Source organism: Lissotriton helveticus, chromosome 8, assembly GCF_964261635.1.
Source record: "Lissotriton helveticus chromosome 8, aLisHel1.1, whole genome shotgun sequence".
In the NCBI taxonomy this organism is placed as follows: Eukaryota; Metazoa; Chordata; class Amphibia; order Caudata; family Salamandridae; genus Lissotriton; species Lissotriton helveticus.
The window spans coordinates 66,925,771-66,944,477 of NC_136069.1; the positions used below are offsets into that span (position 1 = coordinate 66,925,771).

Genomic DNA, 18,707 nt, shown 5'->3' on the forward strand with positions numbered 1-18,707 from the left:
AATAGCCTCAGCCGGAGCCGCGGCCTCGACGGACGCAGACGCCGCGGGTCCTGCTCGGCCCCGCGGCGGGGGCGCGCCTCTGCTCATTTGTTTTGAATTAGGGCCTAATTGTAATGGATTCGTCTATTTTGTTTATCAGAAGAGGTTAAGGGTGGTGTCAGTCATGCGCCGCGTTCCTGTCTGCTCCGGCATAAACAGCGCCGCGCTGATGCCAAGGAAAACCGCGTGCAACATTCACCTGCATAACTGGGAAGGTGTCACACCAGGCTGGGTTACTAGTGTCACCCTTGTGTACGTGCACTACTCCTGCCCTTGACCCAGACTACTCCTGCCCTTGACCCAGACTACACCTGCCCTTGACCCAGACTACACCTGCCCTTGACCCAGACTACTCCTGCCTTTGTACCCAGACTAGTCCTGCCCTTGACCCAGACTAGTCCTGCCCTGGACCCAGACTACTCCTGCCCTGGACCCAGACTACTCCTGCCCTTGACCCAGACTACTCCTGCCCTGGACCCAGACTAGTCCTGCCTTTGTACCCAGACTACCCCTGCCCTTGACCCAGACTACTCCTGCCCTGGACCCAGACTAGTCCTGCCTTAGTACCCAGACTACCCCTGCCCTTGACTCAGACTACTCCTGCCCTGGACCCAGACTAGTCCTGCCTTTGTACCCAGACTACCCCTGCCCTTGACCCAGACTACTCCTGCCCTGGACCCAGACTAGTCCAGCCCTGGACCCAGACTACTCCTGCCCTGGACCCAGACTACTCCTGCCCTGGACCCAGACTACTCCTGCCCTTGACCCAGACTAGTCCTGCCCTGGACCCAGACTAGTCCTGCCCTGGACCCAGACTAGTCCTGCCCTGGACCCAGACTAGTCCTGCCTTCTTGACCCAGACTACCCCTGCCCTTGACCCAGACTACTCCTACCCTTGACCCAGACTAGTCCTGCCTTTGTACCCAGATTAGTCCGGCTTTTGTACCCAGACCAGTCCTGCTTCTGCACCCAGACTAGACCCACCTTCGTACCCTTACTAGTCCTGTTTTGGTACCCAGACTAGGCCTGCTTTTGTACCCAGACTAGACCTGGTTTTGTACCCAGACTAGACCTGGTTTTGCACCCAGACTAGACCCACCTTTGTACCCTGACTAGTCCTGTTTTGGTACCCAGACTAGGCCTGCTTTTGTACCCAGACCAGACCCACTTTTGTACCGTGACTAGTCTTGTTTGGGGACCCAGACTAGACCTGCTTTTGTACCCAGACTAGACCACCCTTGGTACCCAGACTAGACCACCCTTGGTACCCAGACTAGAACACCCTTGGTACCCAGACTAGACTCACTTTTGTACCCTGAGTAGTCTTGTTTGAGGACCCAGACTAGTCCTGATTGTTTACCCAGACTAGTCCTATTTTGGTACACAGACTAGGCCTGCCTTTGTACCCAGACTAGTCCTGCTTTTGTACCCAGCCTAGCCCTCATTTGGTACCCAGCCTAGTCCTGCTTCTGTACCCATACTAGACCCACATTTGTACCCTTACTAGTCCTGTTTTGGTACCCAGACTAGGCCTGCTTTTGTACCCAGACTAGTCCGGATTTTGTACCCAGACTAGTCCGGCTTTTGTACCCAGACTAATCCTGCTTTGTACCCAGACTAGTCCTGCTTCTGTAGCCAGACTAGTCCTGCTTCTGCACCCAGACTAGAACCACCTTTGTACCCTTACTAGTCCTCTTTTGATACCCAGACTAGGCCTGCTTTTGTACCCAGACTAGACCCACTTCTGTACCCTGACTAGTCTTGTTTGGGGACCCAAACTAGACCTGCTTTTTTACCCAGACTAGTCCTGATTTGGTACCCAGACTAGTCCTGCTTCTGTACCCAGACTAGACCCACCTTCGTACCCTTACTACTCCTGTTTTGGTACCCAGACTAGTCCTGCTTTTGTACCCAGCCTAATCCTGATTTGGTACACAGCCTAGTCCTGCTTCTGTTCCCAGACTAGACCCACCTTTGTACTCTTAGTAGTCCTGTTTTGGTACCCAGACTAGGCCTGCTTTTGTACCCAGACTAGTCCGGCTTTTGTACCCATTCTAGTCCGGCTTTTGTACCCATACTAGTCCGGGTTTTGTGCCCAGACTAGTCCTGCTTTTGTACCCAGACTAGTCCTTCTTTTCTACCCAGACTAGTCCGGCTTTGGTAACCAGACTAGTCCTGCTTTTGTACCCAGACTAGTCCTGCTTCTGCACCCAGACTAGACCCACCTTTGTACCCTTACTAGTCCTGTTCTGATACCTAGACTAGGCCTGCTTTTGTACCCAGACTAGACCCACTTTTGTACCCTCACTAGTCTTGTTTGGGGACCCAGGCTAGACCTGCTTTTGTACCCAGACTAGTCCTGTTTGGGGACCCAGACTAGGCTTCCTTTTGTACTCAGAGCAGACCTCCTTTGGTACCCAAACTAGACCCACTTTTGCACCCTGACTAGTCTTGTTTGGGGACCCAGACTAGTCCTGCTTTTTTACCCAGACTAGTCTTATTTTGGTACACAGACCAGGCCTGCCTTTGTACCCAAAATAGTCCTGCTTTTGTACCCATCCTAGTCCTGTTTTGGTGCCCAGCCTAGTCTTGTTTTGGTACCCAGCCTAGTCTTGTTTTGGTACACAGCCTAGTCCTGTTTTGGTACCCAGCCTAGTCCTGCGTTTGTACCCAGTCTAGTCCTGCGTTTGTACCCAGTCTAATCCGGCCTTTGTACCCAGACTAGACCTGTTTGCACCTAGACGCTTGTGCCTTTTTCAGCTTACACATAGTTTACGACCTATTCTAGCTCTCCCAAAGTTCACAAACTAAGAACTGGTGGCCACTCGTTCTACAAATAGGTTGCCAAACTCTGGAATTCTTTACTGTTGCCATTCACGCCTCAATTCTAACCAGCTTGCTTATGTAAACGCCTTAAAAACTTGGCTGTTTCCAGACTAATAGTCCTTTATCTGTCTACTGCTAATGGCGATTTAGTGCCAGGATACCCCAGAAGGCAGTTGCACACTCTAAAAAGCATTTTAAAATAAAGTAGTTGGAGGAATAAGTCAATCCTATAGCATTTGTATAGTGCAGCACTGTCACCCGTGGGTATAAATGGGTGCTGAGGGAGCGACGCCTCAGTCGAAGACCCAGGTCTTGAGGTTCTTTCTGAAATCCTCCAGGGAGGGTGCTGTTCGGATATGGAGGGGCTTGACAGCGATTTAGTTGAAGGATTGGCCCCTGCTGCAGCTGCGGCAGATGCAAGGGGTGTGCGCTAGCTCGGCAGGGCATAGGTGTATTGCGGGTCAATGGAAAGTCAGTCGATGGTTGACGTAGATCGGTCCTAGGTCATGTAGGGCTTTGTAGGAGTTGAACGGTCATCCTTCTCGATGGGGAACCAGTGGAGGTGTCTGAGGTGGGGTTGATGCGGGTCCTTTTGGGGAGTCTGGCTGCCGCATTCTTTATGGTCTGGAGTCGTCTGAAGAGCTGGGTGGAGATGCCAGCGTAAATGGCGTTGCCGTAGTCGAGGTGGCTAGTGACAAGGACCAGAGTGACGTTTTTTCTGGTGTCGGTTGGGATCCATCAGAAGATTCCACGGAGAGTGTGAAGGGTGTAGAAGCAGGTGGATGCAACTGCATTCAATTGCCGTTTCATGGTCAGTTTGCTGTCATGGATGATGCATAGGTTCCGGGCAGGGTCTGCTGGTGTGGGTCCGAGTTCCTTTGGCCATCAACAGCTGTGGTTCGAGATGGAAGTGTTCTTCCTGCAGATCAGTACTTCTGTTTTGTCGGAGTTGTGTTTAAAGCAGTTTTCCCTCATCCAGTTGGCTATATTGGTCTTGGCATTGCAGAAGTTAGTTCTGGTGGTAGAGGGGTCTTCAGAGAGGGTAAGATGAGTGTTGCCTGCGTAATATTCAGGGCACGAGTCGGGGTACCACGCGGGTGGACGGCATCCCCCCACTTATTTCCGAGGGTTTTTCAGGGTGGACGCCGTCCACCCTGCTAAATCAAAACCGCGTCCACCATTAAAAAAACGGGAGCGCGGCGCGCACACAGTAAATAAAGCATTTCCGTAATTTGAACCGGGCACAGCTTGCCCCCACCTCCCTTCTTGACTCCGAGGCTGTATGAAAGCTCCGACCCCCAGAAGCAGCAGCACTGTAGAGGCACAGCGGGATGGCAGCCGTCACACCTCCAGCCCTTGATGAGCTGTTAAGAGGTGCGTGAAGGTGACAGAGGGAGGTGCTGCAGGTTCAGGAGCAGGGCATCCATTCGCATGCAAACAGCCCTGAATGCGTCTTGTATCTGCTATTTAGAGCGGGGCTCACACATTCCATTTCTACCCAGGGCCCCAAACATCCTAGACTCGGCCAGATTACACCCCTGATTACACCGAGGCAGCACCTGCTTCTCTTCACCGAGCTTAATTACTGTCCCTAATTTGTAAGCAAACCTCGGTTCTTCAAACATGCATAATGTAATACAATAAAGAAATGGCACAATCGCACCCACACTGATGAACAAAGTATGGAGGACAATCAGTTCAATCAGTTCTCTTAGAGTATCTTCTGTAAGTACTGTATATCACAGTGGGGGGTGGCATTTTGGACATAGAGCCTGTCTTCTCGTTGTCTTGTGCAGGAGGGAGCGAGAAGCCCAAGATGATACTAGAATACTGCATGCCCACCCTGGTGGATCACCTTCCCTCTCCTGTGATGACTCCTGCTCCTGTCCCCCCATGTTGTGGCTCCAGTCCACCCCCGCCTGTGATGGCTCCTGTCCCCCATGTGGTGGCTCCAGTCCACCCCCGCCTGTGATGGCTCCTGTCCCGCATGTTGTGGCTCCAGTCCACCCCTGCCTGTGATGGCTCTTGTCCCCCCCTGTGGTGGATCCTGTCTCCGCCCTGGGTGGCTTCTGTCCCAGTCCTGGAACGGCCCCTGCAGCGAGGGTGAAGTTCTTGATGGGCCTCTTCTCAAAAGGGCTCAGCTCAAAATTAATATGGAAAGGTGGGCGAGTGAGTAAGTGAAGGGATGTGTGAATGGCTGGATGAATTAGTGAAAGGGTGAATGGATGAATGAAAGATTGAATAAATGGATAATGAGAGAGGATAGATGGATTGATGAGTGAGGGGAAGGATGGAGAGAAAATGTAAATAGCTGGATGTATGGGTGGAAGGGTAGCTGGATGATTGATGAGGGGAAAGATGGATGAGGGGAAGGATGAGGGATGGAGGGGAAGGATGGATGAGAGGAAGGATAAATGGATGAGGGGAAGGATAAATGGATGAGGGGAAGGATGGATGGATGGAGGGGAAGGATGGATGGATGAAGGGCAGGATAGATGGATGGGATGGGTGGATTGGTGAGGGGAAGGATGGATGAAAGGAAGGATGGATGAAGGGAAGGATGAAGGATGGATGGATGGATGGGTGAGGGGAAGGATGATGGATGAGGGGATGGATGGATGGATGGAGGGGAAGGATGGATGGATGGGATGGATGGATGGGTAAGGGGAAGGATGGATGGATGAAGGGCAGGATAAATGGATGGGATGGAAGGATGGGTGAGGGGAAAGGATGGATGGATGACAGGAAGGATGGATGAGGGGATGGATGGATGGATGACGGGAAAGGATGGATGATGAGGGGAAGGATGGATGGATGGGTGAGGGGAAGGATGGATGAAAGGAAGGATGGATGAGGGGAAGGATGGATGGATGACGGGAAAGGATGGATGATGAGGGGAAGGATGGATGGATGGATGGATGGATGATGAGGGGAAGGATGGATATATGGATGGATGATGAGGGGAAGGATGGATGGATGGATGATGGGGTGGGTGAAAGGATGGATGATGAGGGGAAGGGTGGATGGATGGATGATGAGGGGATGGATGGATTGATGATGAGGGAATGGATGGATGATGAGGGGGTGGGTGAAAGGATGGATGGATGATGAGGGGAAGGATGGATGGATGATGAGGGGAAGGATGGATGGATGATGAGGGGAAGGATGGATGGATGGATGATGAGGGGAAAGGATGGATGGGTGATGAGGGAAAAGGATGGATGGATGATGAGGGGAAGGATGGATGGATGATGAGGGGGAAGGACAGATGGATGGATGGATAGATGATGAGGGAAAAGGATGGATGGATGATGAGGGGAAGGATGGATGATGAGGGAAAAGGATGGATGGATGATGAGGGAAAAGGATGGACGGATGTTGAGGGGAAGGATGGATGGATGATGAGGGGATGGATGGATGGATGATGAGGGGAAGGACGGATGGATGGATGGATGGATGATGGGTGTGTGAAAGGATGGATGGATGGAGAGTGGGTGAAGGGATGGATGGATGGGTGGGTGAAAGGATGGATGGATGGAGAGTGGGTGAAGGGATGGATGGATGGATACGTGGGTGGGTGAAAGGATGGATGGATGGATGATGAGTGGGTGGGTGAAAGGATGGATGGATGGATGATGAGTGGGTGGGTGAAAGGATGGATGGATGAGTGGGTGGGTGGATGGTGGATGGGTGAAAGGATGGATCAGTGGATTGGATGGTGGGTGGGTGAAAGGATGGATGAGTGGGTGTGTGGATGGTGGGTGGATGATGGGGGGTAGGTGGATGTGTGAAATGATGGATGGATGGATTGATAAGTGCAAGGGTGAATGAATGGACATATGAGTGAAAGGGTGGGTGTAAGTATGGATGAGTGAGTGAAAGGGAGAGTAGATGGACAAAAGGATGAATAGATGTGTGAAGGAGTGAAATGATAGATGGATGAGTGATAGGGGCAATGGATGGATTCATGAGTGGATGAGTAGATGGATGGATGGGTGGGTGGATGGATGGAAGGAAGGAAGGCTAAGTGAAAGGGTCGATGGAGAGAGAAAGGGAGGATGGATGGATGACTAAAAGAGTGGATGGGTGGAAGGATTAGTAAGTGAAAGGATGGCTGGATTGGTGAAAGGGTAAATGGCTGAATGGATGAGTGAATGGATGGATGGGATGAAGAGTGGATGGATAAGTGTACAGATGGATAGGGTGAAAGGGTGGATGGATAATGGAGGATGAGTGAAAGGATGGATGAGGGGATGGATGAAGGGATGGATGAGTGAAATGATAGATGGAAGGATACATGATGGATAGGTTTGCAAATGGTTGAATACTTTTGGAAATGGCTGGGCTTACTTATATACTATTGCACAACCTCTGATGTGTCTGTAAAACGTACCTATTGTCCTAAAGTTTTGTCCTGAATTTTGACCTCCTGTCCTGAATTTGTGTCCTGAATTTTGACCCTTTGTCCTGAATTTTTACACTCACCGTCCTGAATTTGCACCAATGCCAGTTGGTCACCCTAATTCTTTGTGCGGTAGAACCAAGGCTCTTTAACACAGCAGCATGAGAGTGACGAGAGAGAAACCTGGCAGAGTGCTGCCAAAGAGCTCTCCCACTCAGAATATTTCATTATTCAAGTGATCGTGAACAATTAAGGGTAAACTGAGATGTGAAAAACTAAACACAATGCGATGCGGCTGCACGAGACTTGAGGAGTTAATTAAGTATTAGTACTAGCAAGTGTGCTGTAAGTTAAATGAAAACATTTTACATGCACTGTGCGCCTCGTGCGTGTAGAATCAGAGTCCCACTAGACCCGGCCCTGCCAATTAAGTGCCGGCGCTAAGCACTGGCACAAATTACGCCCTGCATTGAACAATTGACACCAGGCTACAAAATGTAAGTAGTATGATGGTGTACCCTTGTGTGTTCTTCCGTGTGTCGCTGTTTCCACATGGAATGTTTAATGATGACAGCAACGCCCCCTTCTAGTTTGTGTTGTTGGTCTGAATTGTATAATTTTGTGGAATGGGGAGGTGTAGGATGGTGCTGGATTGTTCATTTAAACATGACTCCATGATGACGTCTGACTTGGCATTACGTATGTCAGTATATTTTTAATTTAGGCTCAATCCTGTCAGTGTTTGGATAATTGCACTACTGGATAGGGGGGCACAAAGTTTTGCAAAGGTTCTGCCCGCTTTCTTCAAGGGGTCCCCACAAAATGACATCATGAGCTAGGCCCACCCCGATTTTATAGTAAGTAGTCTCTGTAAAGGGGGAAACAACCATTACAATGCATGAGTCATAATCGGCCCTTTTTTTAGGAACTATCACAAAAATAAACAGTATTAATACAAAGTAAAGCAATGTTTATATTTTGTTGCACTGAAGTAAATTAAGGCAAATAAGTCAAACTAAAATATACCAAAACTAAATACATTTCCTAAAATAAATAGAAATAAATAAATCTGCTAAAATAAATACAATGGCCAGTTAATATATCTAAAATTTAGGCATTGACCCAAGCTAATGCCCCGGCAGCTCCATTGTCTTCAGCCAAGATTCCCAATGTTAGACTAATGTTCTGATTTGTTACCTTTGCTGCAAATTGTAAAGCGTTCTGATATCCTTCGGGATCAAGTTCGCGCTATATAAAACTTTATAAATAAAATAAATAAATCTAGCCACAGCTAGAGAGAGGCAGCTGGGACAAAACTATTTAATACAGAGTCGCTAGTTTACAATAGGTGGGGAGATAACATATAACACTCATCAATAGAATAACGTGAATATGGAGCCCTACTGTGTGTAATAGTCATTGTCGAGTGTGGGAAGCAGCCTCTCTGGGAACCTGTAATGTATACTAAATCTTGCAGTCAAACCTTCCTGTAGCGTTTTGAAAATGTGTTCATGTCACCTTCGCCAAACTTCATCCACATTTGGGCTGCTAATTCCTCCATGCAGGGACCTTAAGTCACAGGCTTAAGTACCAAGCAGCTTCAATTGTTAAATCTTGCATTATATGCAAATGATAGATCTGCCTTACATGTGATGTCACTTCCTGCTGTGATGCCACTTCCTGTTGTGATGCCACTTCCTGTCGTGATGTCACTTCCTGTCATGATGTCACTTCCTGTGACCACGCCTACCTTGGAGAGTCCCCCCACTTCTTTTTTTAGGACTTGTGCCCTGGTAATATTATTTAGAGGCCGTGGGATCTGACGATGTCTGCGAGGGGGGTCATGTAAGTATTGAAGTGGGTGGGGCTGAGGGATGACCCCTGGGGTACGTCGCATATGCGGTCCCTGGGTTTGGAGGTAAAAAGAGGCATCCGGATGCTCAGAGTGTGCCCTGTCAGGAAGGAGGCGATCTACTTGAGGGCGTTGTGTCGTATGCCAATGTTGTGGGTCTGTTGCTGACGGTGTGATGGGAGACTGTGTTGAATGCTGCCGAGAGGTTGAGGTGGATAAGGGCTGCAGTCTCTCTGTGGTCAAGGAGGATTCTGATGTCATCTGTGGTGGCACTCCGGGCAGTCTCAGTGCTGTAGTTGGCACTGAATCCTGATTGGGAGGCACCAAGTAGGTGGGAATGGGAGCTGGAAACATCAAAAAGTGTATCCGTGTGGTGTATAACCCAATCTTATCGGATCTATTTTTCCCCATTAGATGGGAACTTGTGTCAATCTGTTGCTCAGTGATGCCTGGGCCCTTAGTTCTTACTGGCTAGCATCGCCGATAATACTTTACATTTATGCATTTCAAGCTACATGGCAAACAAACTCAACCCCTCTGTATAAGTAAGAGTAAGCAGAGGCTTCGCGTTCATCGAGCGCGTCATGTCTACTGACAAGTGGAAGGCTGTCTTATGCTATCGGACCTATACCCGGAACAGCGGTTTCTAACATACCCGGAAGCAGTGGACTCTTTTGAGTTGGGATCGGGGCAATTTTTGAACTATGCCAAAATTGCGGCAACGGCGCGACAGCTATGGCCTACATTCCCGGAAGCCCCGGAACCCACACGTACCCTGATCACGATGATTTCCATGGCGGGAGGGCGGAAACTGGTCACACACTTGTGTAGGGCTTTAAGGGAAGATAGAAAAGGTGCACCTTTCAAAGTGGAGGGTAAATGGCAAGAGGTGAGCCCGCAGGAGATTACACCACGGGAGTTGGAGGAAATTCATGAGGGAGTACGCAAGGTGGCGGTCACCAACAGATACAATTCAATATGGTTCATATGACATACCTGTCCCCCAAGCGCCTACACACTATTGATAGTTCAAGAGACCCGAGGTGCCCCAGATGGCACTGTGAACGGGCAGATTTCCCACACATGGTTTGGTCATGTCCGACAATCCAGGTATTTTGGACAGCAATCCTGGAGGACCTTCATAGAATTACGGTATAGAGGGTTGCCATGGAGCTACGTACTTGTATCCTGGGATTGATCCCCCTAGATCCTAAATGCAAAACCAGTAGGAAGTTCCTGGTAGTAGGGCTGGTGACGGCTAGGCGGCGAATAGCAATCCACTGGCTGACACCACATGGGCCGCAAATAGCGAGATGGAAGACGGACTTGAAGGAATGGGCATTGGCGGAGGAAGGGCACAAACGTAGTACTAGAAGGGATGCCAAACTCCCCGGGGGTATTGCAGGCATGGGGGTAAATGGTCCGGGAGATAGGAGCAAGCTCCCCAAGTTCTACACAGACAGAGGCGACGGGGAATGGACAGGAGGGAATAGAATCCCCCAGACGAGAGGATACCCTGATTGAACCGTTGTTAGCTAGACGTCTAGGTGGGTGGGCCCAGTGGGGGCAAGGAGGGGGGGAGGGGGTGTTGGTTACAAGTTGAAATGATTATTAACGACAATGTTCTTGCTGATTGTTGGTTTGGTAACTACTTCAGTGGAAACCCACACTGGTTTAATAACCTTTGAGCAGGGATTGTATTGCACATTGTTTGGGGTGGCCAATGGGCTGTAATTGTTGTCATTTGTGAAGTATACCCAAAAAACTGCAATAAAGAAAGTAAAAAAAAAAAAAGAGTAAGCAGAGGCAAATCCATCTTCTGACGAGGTAAGGGGAGCACCCCCTAATGCCAGGAAGGACCTTCTGAACTGGGTCATTAACTTCTGTCACAATTTACTTGCCATCCGTCCTGAAGCAGAGTCTCCTCCGAAGGGGAGACTTGTCCCTTCAGGGGAGACCTCTTCATCAACCCCAGACTCCACCCTGAGCAGCAGGTATGTGCTGCACAGGCTTCTCTACTAGGCTGCATCCTCTTGCACCCTCCTCTCACATGATCGTCTTCGGTGTTTTTTTGTCAAAGAAAATGCTTTTATGTTTTTTTGCAAGTTAATATGTCGCAAACTCGACCCAAAAGATTTGGAGCACTTTACTTGAGCACCAGTTACATTTCACAATGACACATTCATTTTTCAAACTGGTGTTACAGAAAGATTAGACTATGTAAACATGCTGTAGGTAGGAACTACGAAGAAGTTAGCCAAGTAGCTCCTGTCTGGGGTTGGGGATCTATGTTTTAATGATTGGTAGTGGGCAAAATTAATTTAGGCATGACTTTTAGTGGAGGCTTCTGCGCACTATCGATGATAGAAGATGGCAGGGGCGGCTCCTCTAATAGGGCGGAGGAGCATCGCCCCACTGCTTTCTAGCAGTATGAGAAGCAGAAACATAAAAGGGTAATACCTTCCAGTCATTACCATTTTATGTCTGGCTGCTGGTGTGAGAGTGGGTGGGGCTGCTCTGCTATCAGGGCAGGGGAGGAGTAGTGGTGTCCCCACTCCTGAGTGCGCAAAGACTGTTTGGTCGGCCAAACCAGTCATGCGCACTGTGCCCTTCTTTGAAGAACATGGCATCCCCATAAGCTGCTGGCTGGGCAGCATTCCGACCAATCACAACGTTGCATGCAGAGTTGTGATTGGCCTCGGGGAGGGAGCCTGGCTGCCTGCTTCCTGTTCCTGCCAGAGGCAGGATAGCAGGAGCAGTGAAGACGCGGGACCCAGCAAGTGGAAAGGTAGGTTTTCATTTTTTTTTTTTTATTAAACTTCTCCTTAACACCCACGACCCCACCTCCCACCCTTCGGTGACCAAGCAGAAGAGACTATAAAGAGAGCTATTCTCTATTTTCTGCCAATGGCAAGAATTTGAGAAACTTCTTGCTTGCTACACTCTCTGTGTAGGTCCTGGGCAGCCTTCCAGAAGCACTCCACCAGGGCAGCTTACATTTCATAAATGTAAAGTTCCCAGTCTGAGCACGGCCACTCTAAAAGGTCAAAGCCCCATGCACAGCAGAGGCTGCATTGGTAGTGTTACAAGGCTGCGGGCGACCTGCTGCAGCTCCTGGCCAAGGACATGAAAGGCACGTCCTGGGACAGTAAGCCTGAAAAGGACGGCATAGTGAGGGACCAGGCAGAGAGCAGTTTATGAGGCTAACAACAGAAGGGGTTTCCCAACCCTGACTGAAGAGAAACTGATAGCTTCTATGGCCACAGCAAATGAAGGAGAAGACAGCCTTTTTATACAATGTGTTTCAACCCTTACTTATTTACGGGCCTTCATCGGGACAAAGTTGTGGACCCATGACTTAATAAACAAGCACATTTTTCTTTGCAGCTAGCTTTTCTTCCAATCACGGTCAATAGGTAGCAAGTTGTGTTCCATGCTTCTTTACTGAGGCAAGGGAGGCTTGCTTTAGCTTTCGCCTGGTACCTGCCTGGATTAATTTTAGCATGATGCTGTGTGATCATGGCTAGGTGCCCTTTATTTCTTGGTGTTGTGCCAAGGAAGCAATGAACTGTGTCGCCTGTTTCGTTCTACTTTGTACACACTGTCATTCTCACACACTAGAGTATCTGGAGGAGAGTTTTCCATCAAGCTTATGCAGCAAGTAATATAGTTTAGGACTTTGGGTACCTGGAAAGGTAAAGCACCAGTCACAGTTCTGATTGTTAGACTTTGTACGTTTGTGTATTTATATGCAATCTAGTCACAATTCAAATTGGTGCCAAGGTATTTAACATGCCTTCACAGAGGAAACATCTTCCACCAGTTTTTTTTAGACTAGCTAGCTGCAAAGAAAAATTTGCTTTTTTATTAAGACATGGGTCCACAACTTTGTCCCGATGAAGGCCCGTAAATAAGTAAGGGTTGAAACACATTGTATAAAAAGGCTGTCTTCTCCTTCATTTGCTGTGGCCATAGAAGCTATCAGTTTCTCTTCAGTCAGGGTTGGGAAACCCATTCTGTTGTTAGCCTCATAAACTGCTCTCTGCCTGGTCCCTCACTATGCCGTCCTTTTCAGGCTTGCTGTCCCAGGACGTGCCTTTCATGTCCTTGGCCAGGAGCTGCAACAGGTCGCCCGCAGCCTTGTAACACTACCAATGCAGCCTCTGCTGTGCATGCCAAAGAAAATTTGGGTATGTTGCGTGCTTGATGAGAAAAGGAAAAAATAATTGGACTCCATCTGCACTTTTCTAGTGAGCTCTACTTTGAAGATGTGACTCTAATGTTCTCCAGCAGTTTGTCACAAGTGTGAATCCTGGCATAGTAGTGGGTAGGTGGAGCTGTGTCTGCATGGGTTGAAGCCTTCAGGTGTTAAGAACGTACATTGAGTTTATGGTAAATGGGATGAATGTTATGCTGGCGTTCAATCAGAATTTGGGTCATGTCTGCACCAGAATCCTACTTGTACCAAAACGGGATTTGTAGGCAGGTAAGTACTATCCCATGCACTAATCAGAATTTCATGGCGTTTGTCTCAAGATTCTCATGAGGCATGTATAACCTGCTGAAAACCTTTGGACATACTTTGGGGGTACATAATTTGCACATGGCAAAATAGCACACGTGCAAGTAGCACTGGACTTTGGAATCCTATTTTAGGTCAAATGGAAATCTGCAACCAAATGAGAATCAGCCCTGTAGTTGTACTGAAGACCAGAGGGAGTGTATTGTCAAGATTAGGTAGCGATTCACCTAGCCAAGGTAAAGTAACCACCCTCCATGAAACATGTGCAGGACTGTGACTTATCACCATTATACTTTGTGTTTGCCATTGTCATTGCTATGGTATGAAGATGAATGCAATTTAGATTTACTCAGGGGCCTCCTGCTAAGTTGTTATGATCTGGGAATTCCATCCCAAGCCTGGCAAGTGGCTCCTGCCCATGGGGTGGGTTGGCTTCCCTATGTCCATACCTTCTCAACTTATGTATGAATCAACTGGTTAGGACTCAACTGGCACACCGTAGAATGGTGGAATTTTTGTTCAAGGGTGGATTGGAGGTGTCTGTTTCAGAATACAGTTGCTTCGGGTAATTGACAAGCACCCAGGGCCCATTCACTCTCAACAATCTAGGTGAGAGGCCATTCAGGTGAGACGCAAAATCCTGGACGCTCTCTCTCATTTGAGTGTCTTTCATAGCCCCATCCCTTGTATTGCATTTCAAGTCATGTTTTGGAAAGATTGATTGACTAACGTTATCAGTACTCGGGCTGAAGTGGAACTTTCATATGTGTCTTGAGTGTTTCTTTGCTCCAGTAGTAGTGAGGATAAACTGTATTAAGTAGGATCACATTCCCCAGTGGAATGGAAGGAAGGGTGTCGTCTGTGCTGCAAGCGATCGAGGTTGGATAGGACCAGGGTTTGGGCATGGCTCATGGAACGCGAGGAAGTGTGACATCTGTGGTGCAAGTGATCAATGTTGGATAGGACCAGGGTTTGGACATGGCTCATGGAACGCGAGGAAGGGTGTCATCTGTACTGCACGCGATCAAGGTTAGATAGGACCAGGGTATTGACATGACTCGTGGTACGCATGGAAGGGTCATCTGTCCTGCACGCGATCAAGGTTAGATTGGACTAGGGATTGGACATGGCTCATGGAACGCGAGGAAGGGTGTCATCTGTCCTGCACGCGATCAAGGTTGCATAGGACCAGGGCATGGAACATGGCTCATGGAACGCGAGGAAGGGTGTCATCTATACTACAGGTGATTGAGGCTGGATAGGACCAGGGTTTGGACATGGCTCACTAAACACGAGAAATGGTGTCACCTGTATTGCAAGCCATCAAGGTTGGCTGGGACCAGGGTATGGACATGGCTCATGGAACGTGAGGAAGGGTCATCTGTCCTGCACGCGATCAAGGTTAGATAGGACCAGGGTTTGGACATGACTCGAGGTACGCGTGGAAGGGTCATCTGTTCTGCACGCGATCAAGGTTAGATAGAACCAGGGTATGGACATGACTCGTGGTACGCATGGAAGGCCCATCTGTCCTGTACGCGATCAAGGTTAGATAGGACCAGGGTTTGGACATGACTCGTGGTACGCAAGGAAGGGTCATCAGTCTTGCACGTGATCGAGGTTAGATAGGACCAGGGTTTGGACATGGCTCATGGAACACGAGCAAGTGTGGCATCTGTGCTGCAAGCCATCAAGATTGGATAGGACCAGGGTATGGACATGGGTCATGGAACGCAAGGAAGGGTGTCATCTATACTGCAGGTGATCGAGGTTGGATAATACCAGGGTTTGGACATGGCTCACTGAATGCGAGAAATGGTGTCATCTGTACTGCAAGCCATCAAGGTTGGATGGGACCAGGGTATGGACATGGCTCATTGAACGCAAGGAAGGGTCATCTGTCCTGCACGCGATCATGGTTGGATAGGACCAGGGTTTGAACATGGCTCATGGAACACGAGCAAGGGTGGCATCTGTGCTGCAAGCCATCAAGGTTGGATAGGACCAGGGTTTGGAATTGCGTCTTCTTCGTGCAGTTATAGATTGATTCTGAGAAGGAGCAGCTGTTCATACCAAGAGTCTCTGTTCTTTTGGGGTGAGGTATTTTGATGTAGAATTGACAATCAATGGTAAGCACAAGTGAATTTGTGCTGGGCATGAGGTGACTCCGTCTGGTTTCATGTTGGAGTGCCAGTCCAGGTTTTGGCCTGCTATTCTGCAGTTGGCGTTGACCATAAATTCTATCTCGACTGGGTTGAGCTTTCGGCTTCATTAGTCCATCATTCAAACACAGATGTTTGTATGATGGTCCCAGTAGCCACCCCACATTTGCAAAGCATACATTTGCACTGCAATTCACAAAATATATTACAGATCATAATGTACAATTTACAACCCATTCCTTCTTTGCACAAGCTGTCCCCGTCTACCCACACATACACCCTGCTTTGTTACCCTTTTCTACTCTGATTGTCCCACAGTGGACATTGGCAATCCCTGTCATCCCCACTGTTTTAACCCAAGACACCAGTGAATTGATGCACAGCGTTGGAAGTCATTCAACCCAAAGCCTGTACTCTTCTGCACGCTTCATCTTTACGGACCAATGGGATTGAAGGTGATTATCCCATTTTCTCATCCGCATTCTCTTGAATGTCACTTCACCTTTCCGGATATTTTTTACCCTCCATATCGTTTTAGAGGATAAAACGGACTGCATTTAATTATCTCATTTTTATTAGTTCCTTTCCCCACACAAGAGTTCTTATCTATTCCCTTGCCTGTCTCCCTTTTGCTATGCAAATGATTGTATTCTTTAGGTAAACACTTTTCATATTATGCTTTTTGATGTAAATATTATGTGGTTATAAATGAGTGGGAGGCAATAATAACTTATTCATTCCCATACTTTATTTTCTTACTGCAAGCAAGGTCTGGCCTAAGAACGCAGCCTGCCTGTAATAAGAAAATGACGCCACTCGTAATAACTTATTACAAGAGAGTAGTGATGTCGCCATACTTGATACTACCTTGCTCCTACTGGGTTTCAGAGTTCCTCCCTGACCCCACATAAGGAAGCAGGGAGATACCTGCCAGCCCACCACGCCTTGTCCTCACTCACTAATCCCATGCACACTGGACATTGCACGCAGGTCCGTTGAAGCAGTCATCTGGTAGGCTGTGCTTGCTTGTCTCATTCATTTGTGAGTGGGGCCATGTATCTGGTCATGTATCTGGTGATATAGGCCCACATGCATCAAAGTAGATTGCATTCGCAATCGGTGTTTTTCTTAGAAATCGCCCGTTTGCGAATGCAATCTTCTAGTTTGAGATGCATGAATATTTTGTTTGTTTTTCGGTATTTAAGAATTCGCATTTACATGTGCGACTTCTAAAATGAGTCGCAATGGATGCGATTCGTATTTTTTAAGGAAAAGTGCCTATGCATCAAAGTTAGGAAATTGAGAATGCATTAGAAATCGCAGTGTGCATTTCTTAACATTAGAAGCAGTCAGAGATGGTGTAAAATTTTCGCAGGCATTGTGAAACTTGTGCTGTGGGCCTTAGGGAAGTTGTTGAAGCCATTAAAAATGACAGATTGCACTTCAAATTACTGAAAATGATGTGACATGTCATGTCATGGGCTGATGATTTGTGACCTCTGACCTTTTGGTAATGTCACATGAAAATGGAGGTATTTCCTACAGAAATCATCCCTTGCACACACAATTATGTTTGAATTTTGTAATGTAGGTTGGTTGGTGGAAGTTGCACACATTTATTTTTTGATGTTTGCTGCTTTAAAGAAAATCATTTTTATGTTTGGAAGTGTGTTGTTATCACTTTCAATGCAGTTGGTTTTTAAAAAAGTAGTGTTTAATAAGTTTGCACTCTCATATCCACCTGTACTGTTATTTATGGCAGACCAGATGTTGTGAAGGGCTTGCTGATTTAATTAATGATTTGAATCCCATGTTGCAAAGGGAGCCTCGCAGGACAAATGCTATCCCTACTCATGTTCAAGTCCTGTGTTGTCTACACCTTCTAGCTTCTGGTTCTTTTCAGGGGGTCGTAGCTATTGCTGGTGGTGTATCCCAGAGCTCGCTGTCCAGATTTTTTAATTCTTTTTTAGATGCGATGTTACTTAGAATCAGTAATTACATAAAGTTTCCATCATCACAACATGATTTACAGAAAACTAAAGTTGAATTTTATAGTATGGCACAATTCCCACATGTGATTGGATGTGTGGATAGGACACATGTACCTATTTGTCCTCCCACAGAAAATGAGTACATATACCGTAACAGGAAAAGTTTTCACTCACTGAATATTCAAGTGATATGTAACTCTAAGACCATTATAACTGATATAGTGGCTAGTTACCCTGGCAGTGCCCATGATTCTTACATCTTTAAACATAGTGCAATACATGCAAGACTTCTAGCTGGACAGTTTGGAGATGGGTATTTGCTAGGTAATTATGGATTTATTCAGTTTTTTTCTCAAAATTTACATCTATTCAAATTTACATCTAATAGATATCTAAATTATGTGTCTATTTTTTTTTTGAAAGGTGACAGTGCCTATGGTGTTAGGTCTTACATATTGACTCCATACCTAAATCCAGCAACTAGAAAGGAACAACATTACAACCAATCTCACAAATCCACTCGTAATGTCATTGAGAGAACTTTTGGTGTACTTAAATCAAGGTTTCGCATACTGCATAAGACTGGTGGTACTTTACAGTATAATCCCAAAACATGCTGTAAAATTGTTGCAGTCTGCGCTATGCTACACAACATGGCAACAGAGAGAGGCATCCCTTTGGAAGCAGAAGACATTTTACCACCAAATGACAATGAACCACAGCAACCCCCAGCAAGACAACATGGACCAGAGGCAGCAGAAGGAAGGATTAGAAGAGCAGAGATTACACAGAATTATTTCTGAGAAAGGTACCAGGCTTTATTTGTATTTTTGCATTCATAATGTTAAAGTCTTTTAACTTATAAAAAAAATGAGGTATTTTCCAAATTGTTTTCAAACAATAATCAAAAAAT

The 18,707-nt window shown here is 47.3% G+C and overlaps 1 protein-coding gene across 1 annotated transcript in view; it reads left to right on the forward strand.

The window, feature by feature from the left end:
• POLQ (DNA polymerase theta) overlaps positions 1-18,366 on the forward strand; it is a 478,304-nt gene extending 459,938 nt beyond the window's left edge. The window contains exon 30 of the mRNA XM_078656638.1: positions 18,218-18,366. Within this exon, the coding sequence (XP_078512764.1) occupies positions 18,218-18,253 (36 nt within the window). The 3' untranslated portion in view covers positions 18,254-18,366. The remainder of the gene's footprint in view (positions 1-18,217) is intronic.
• Positions 18,367-18,707: the final 341 nt, after the last annotated feature.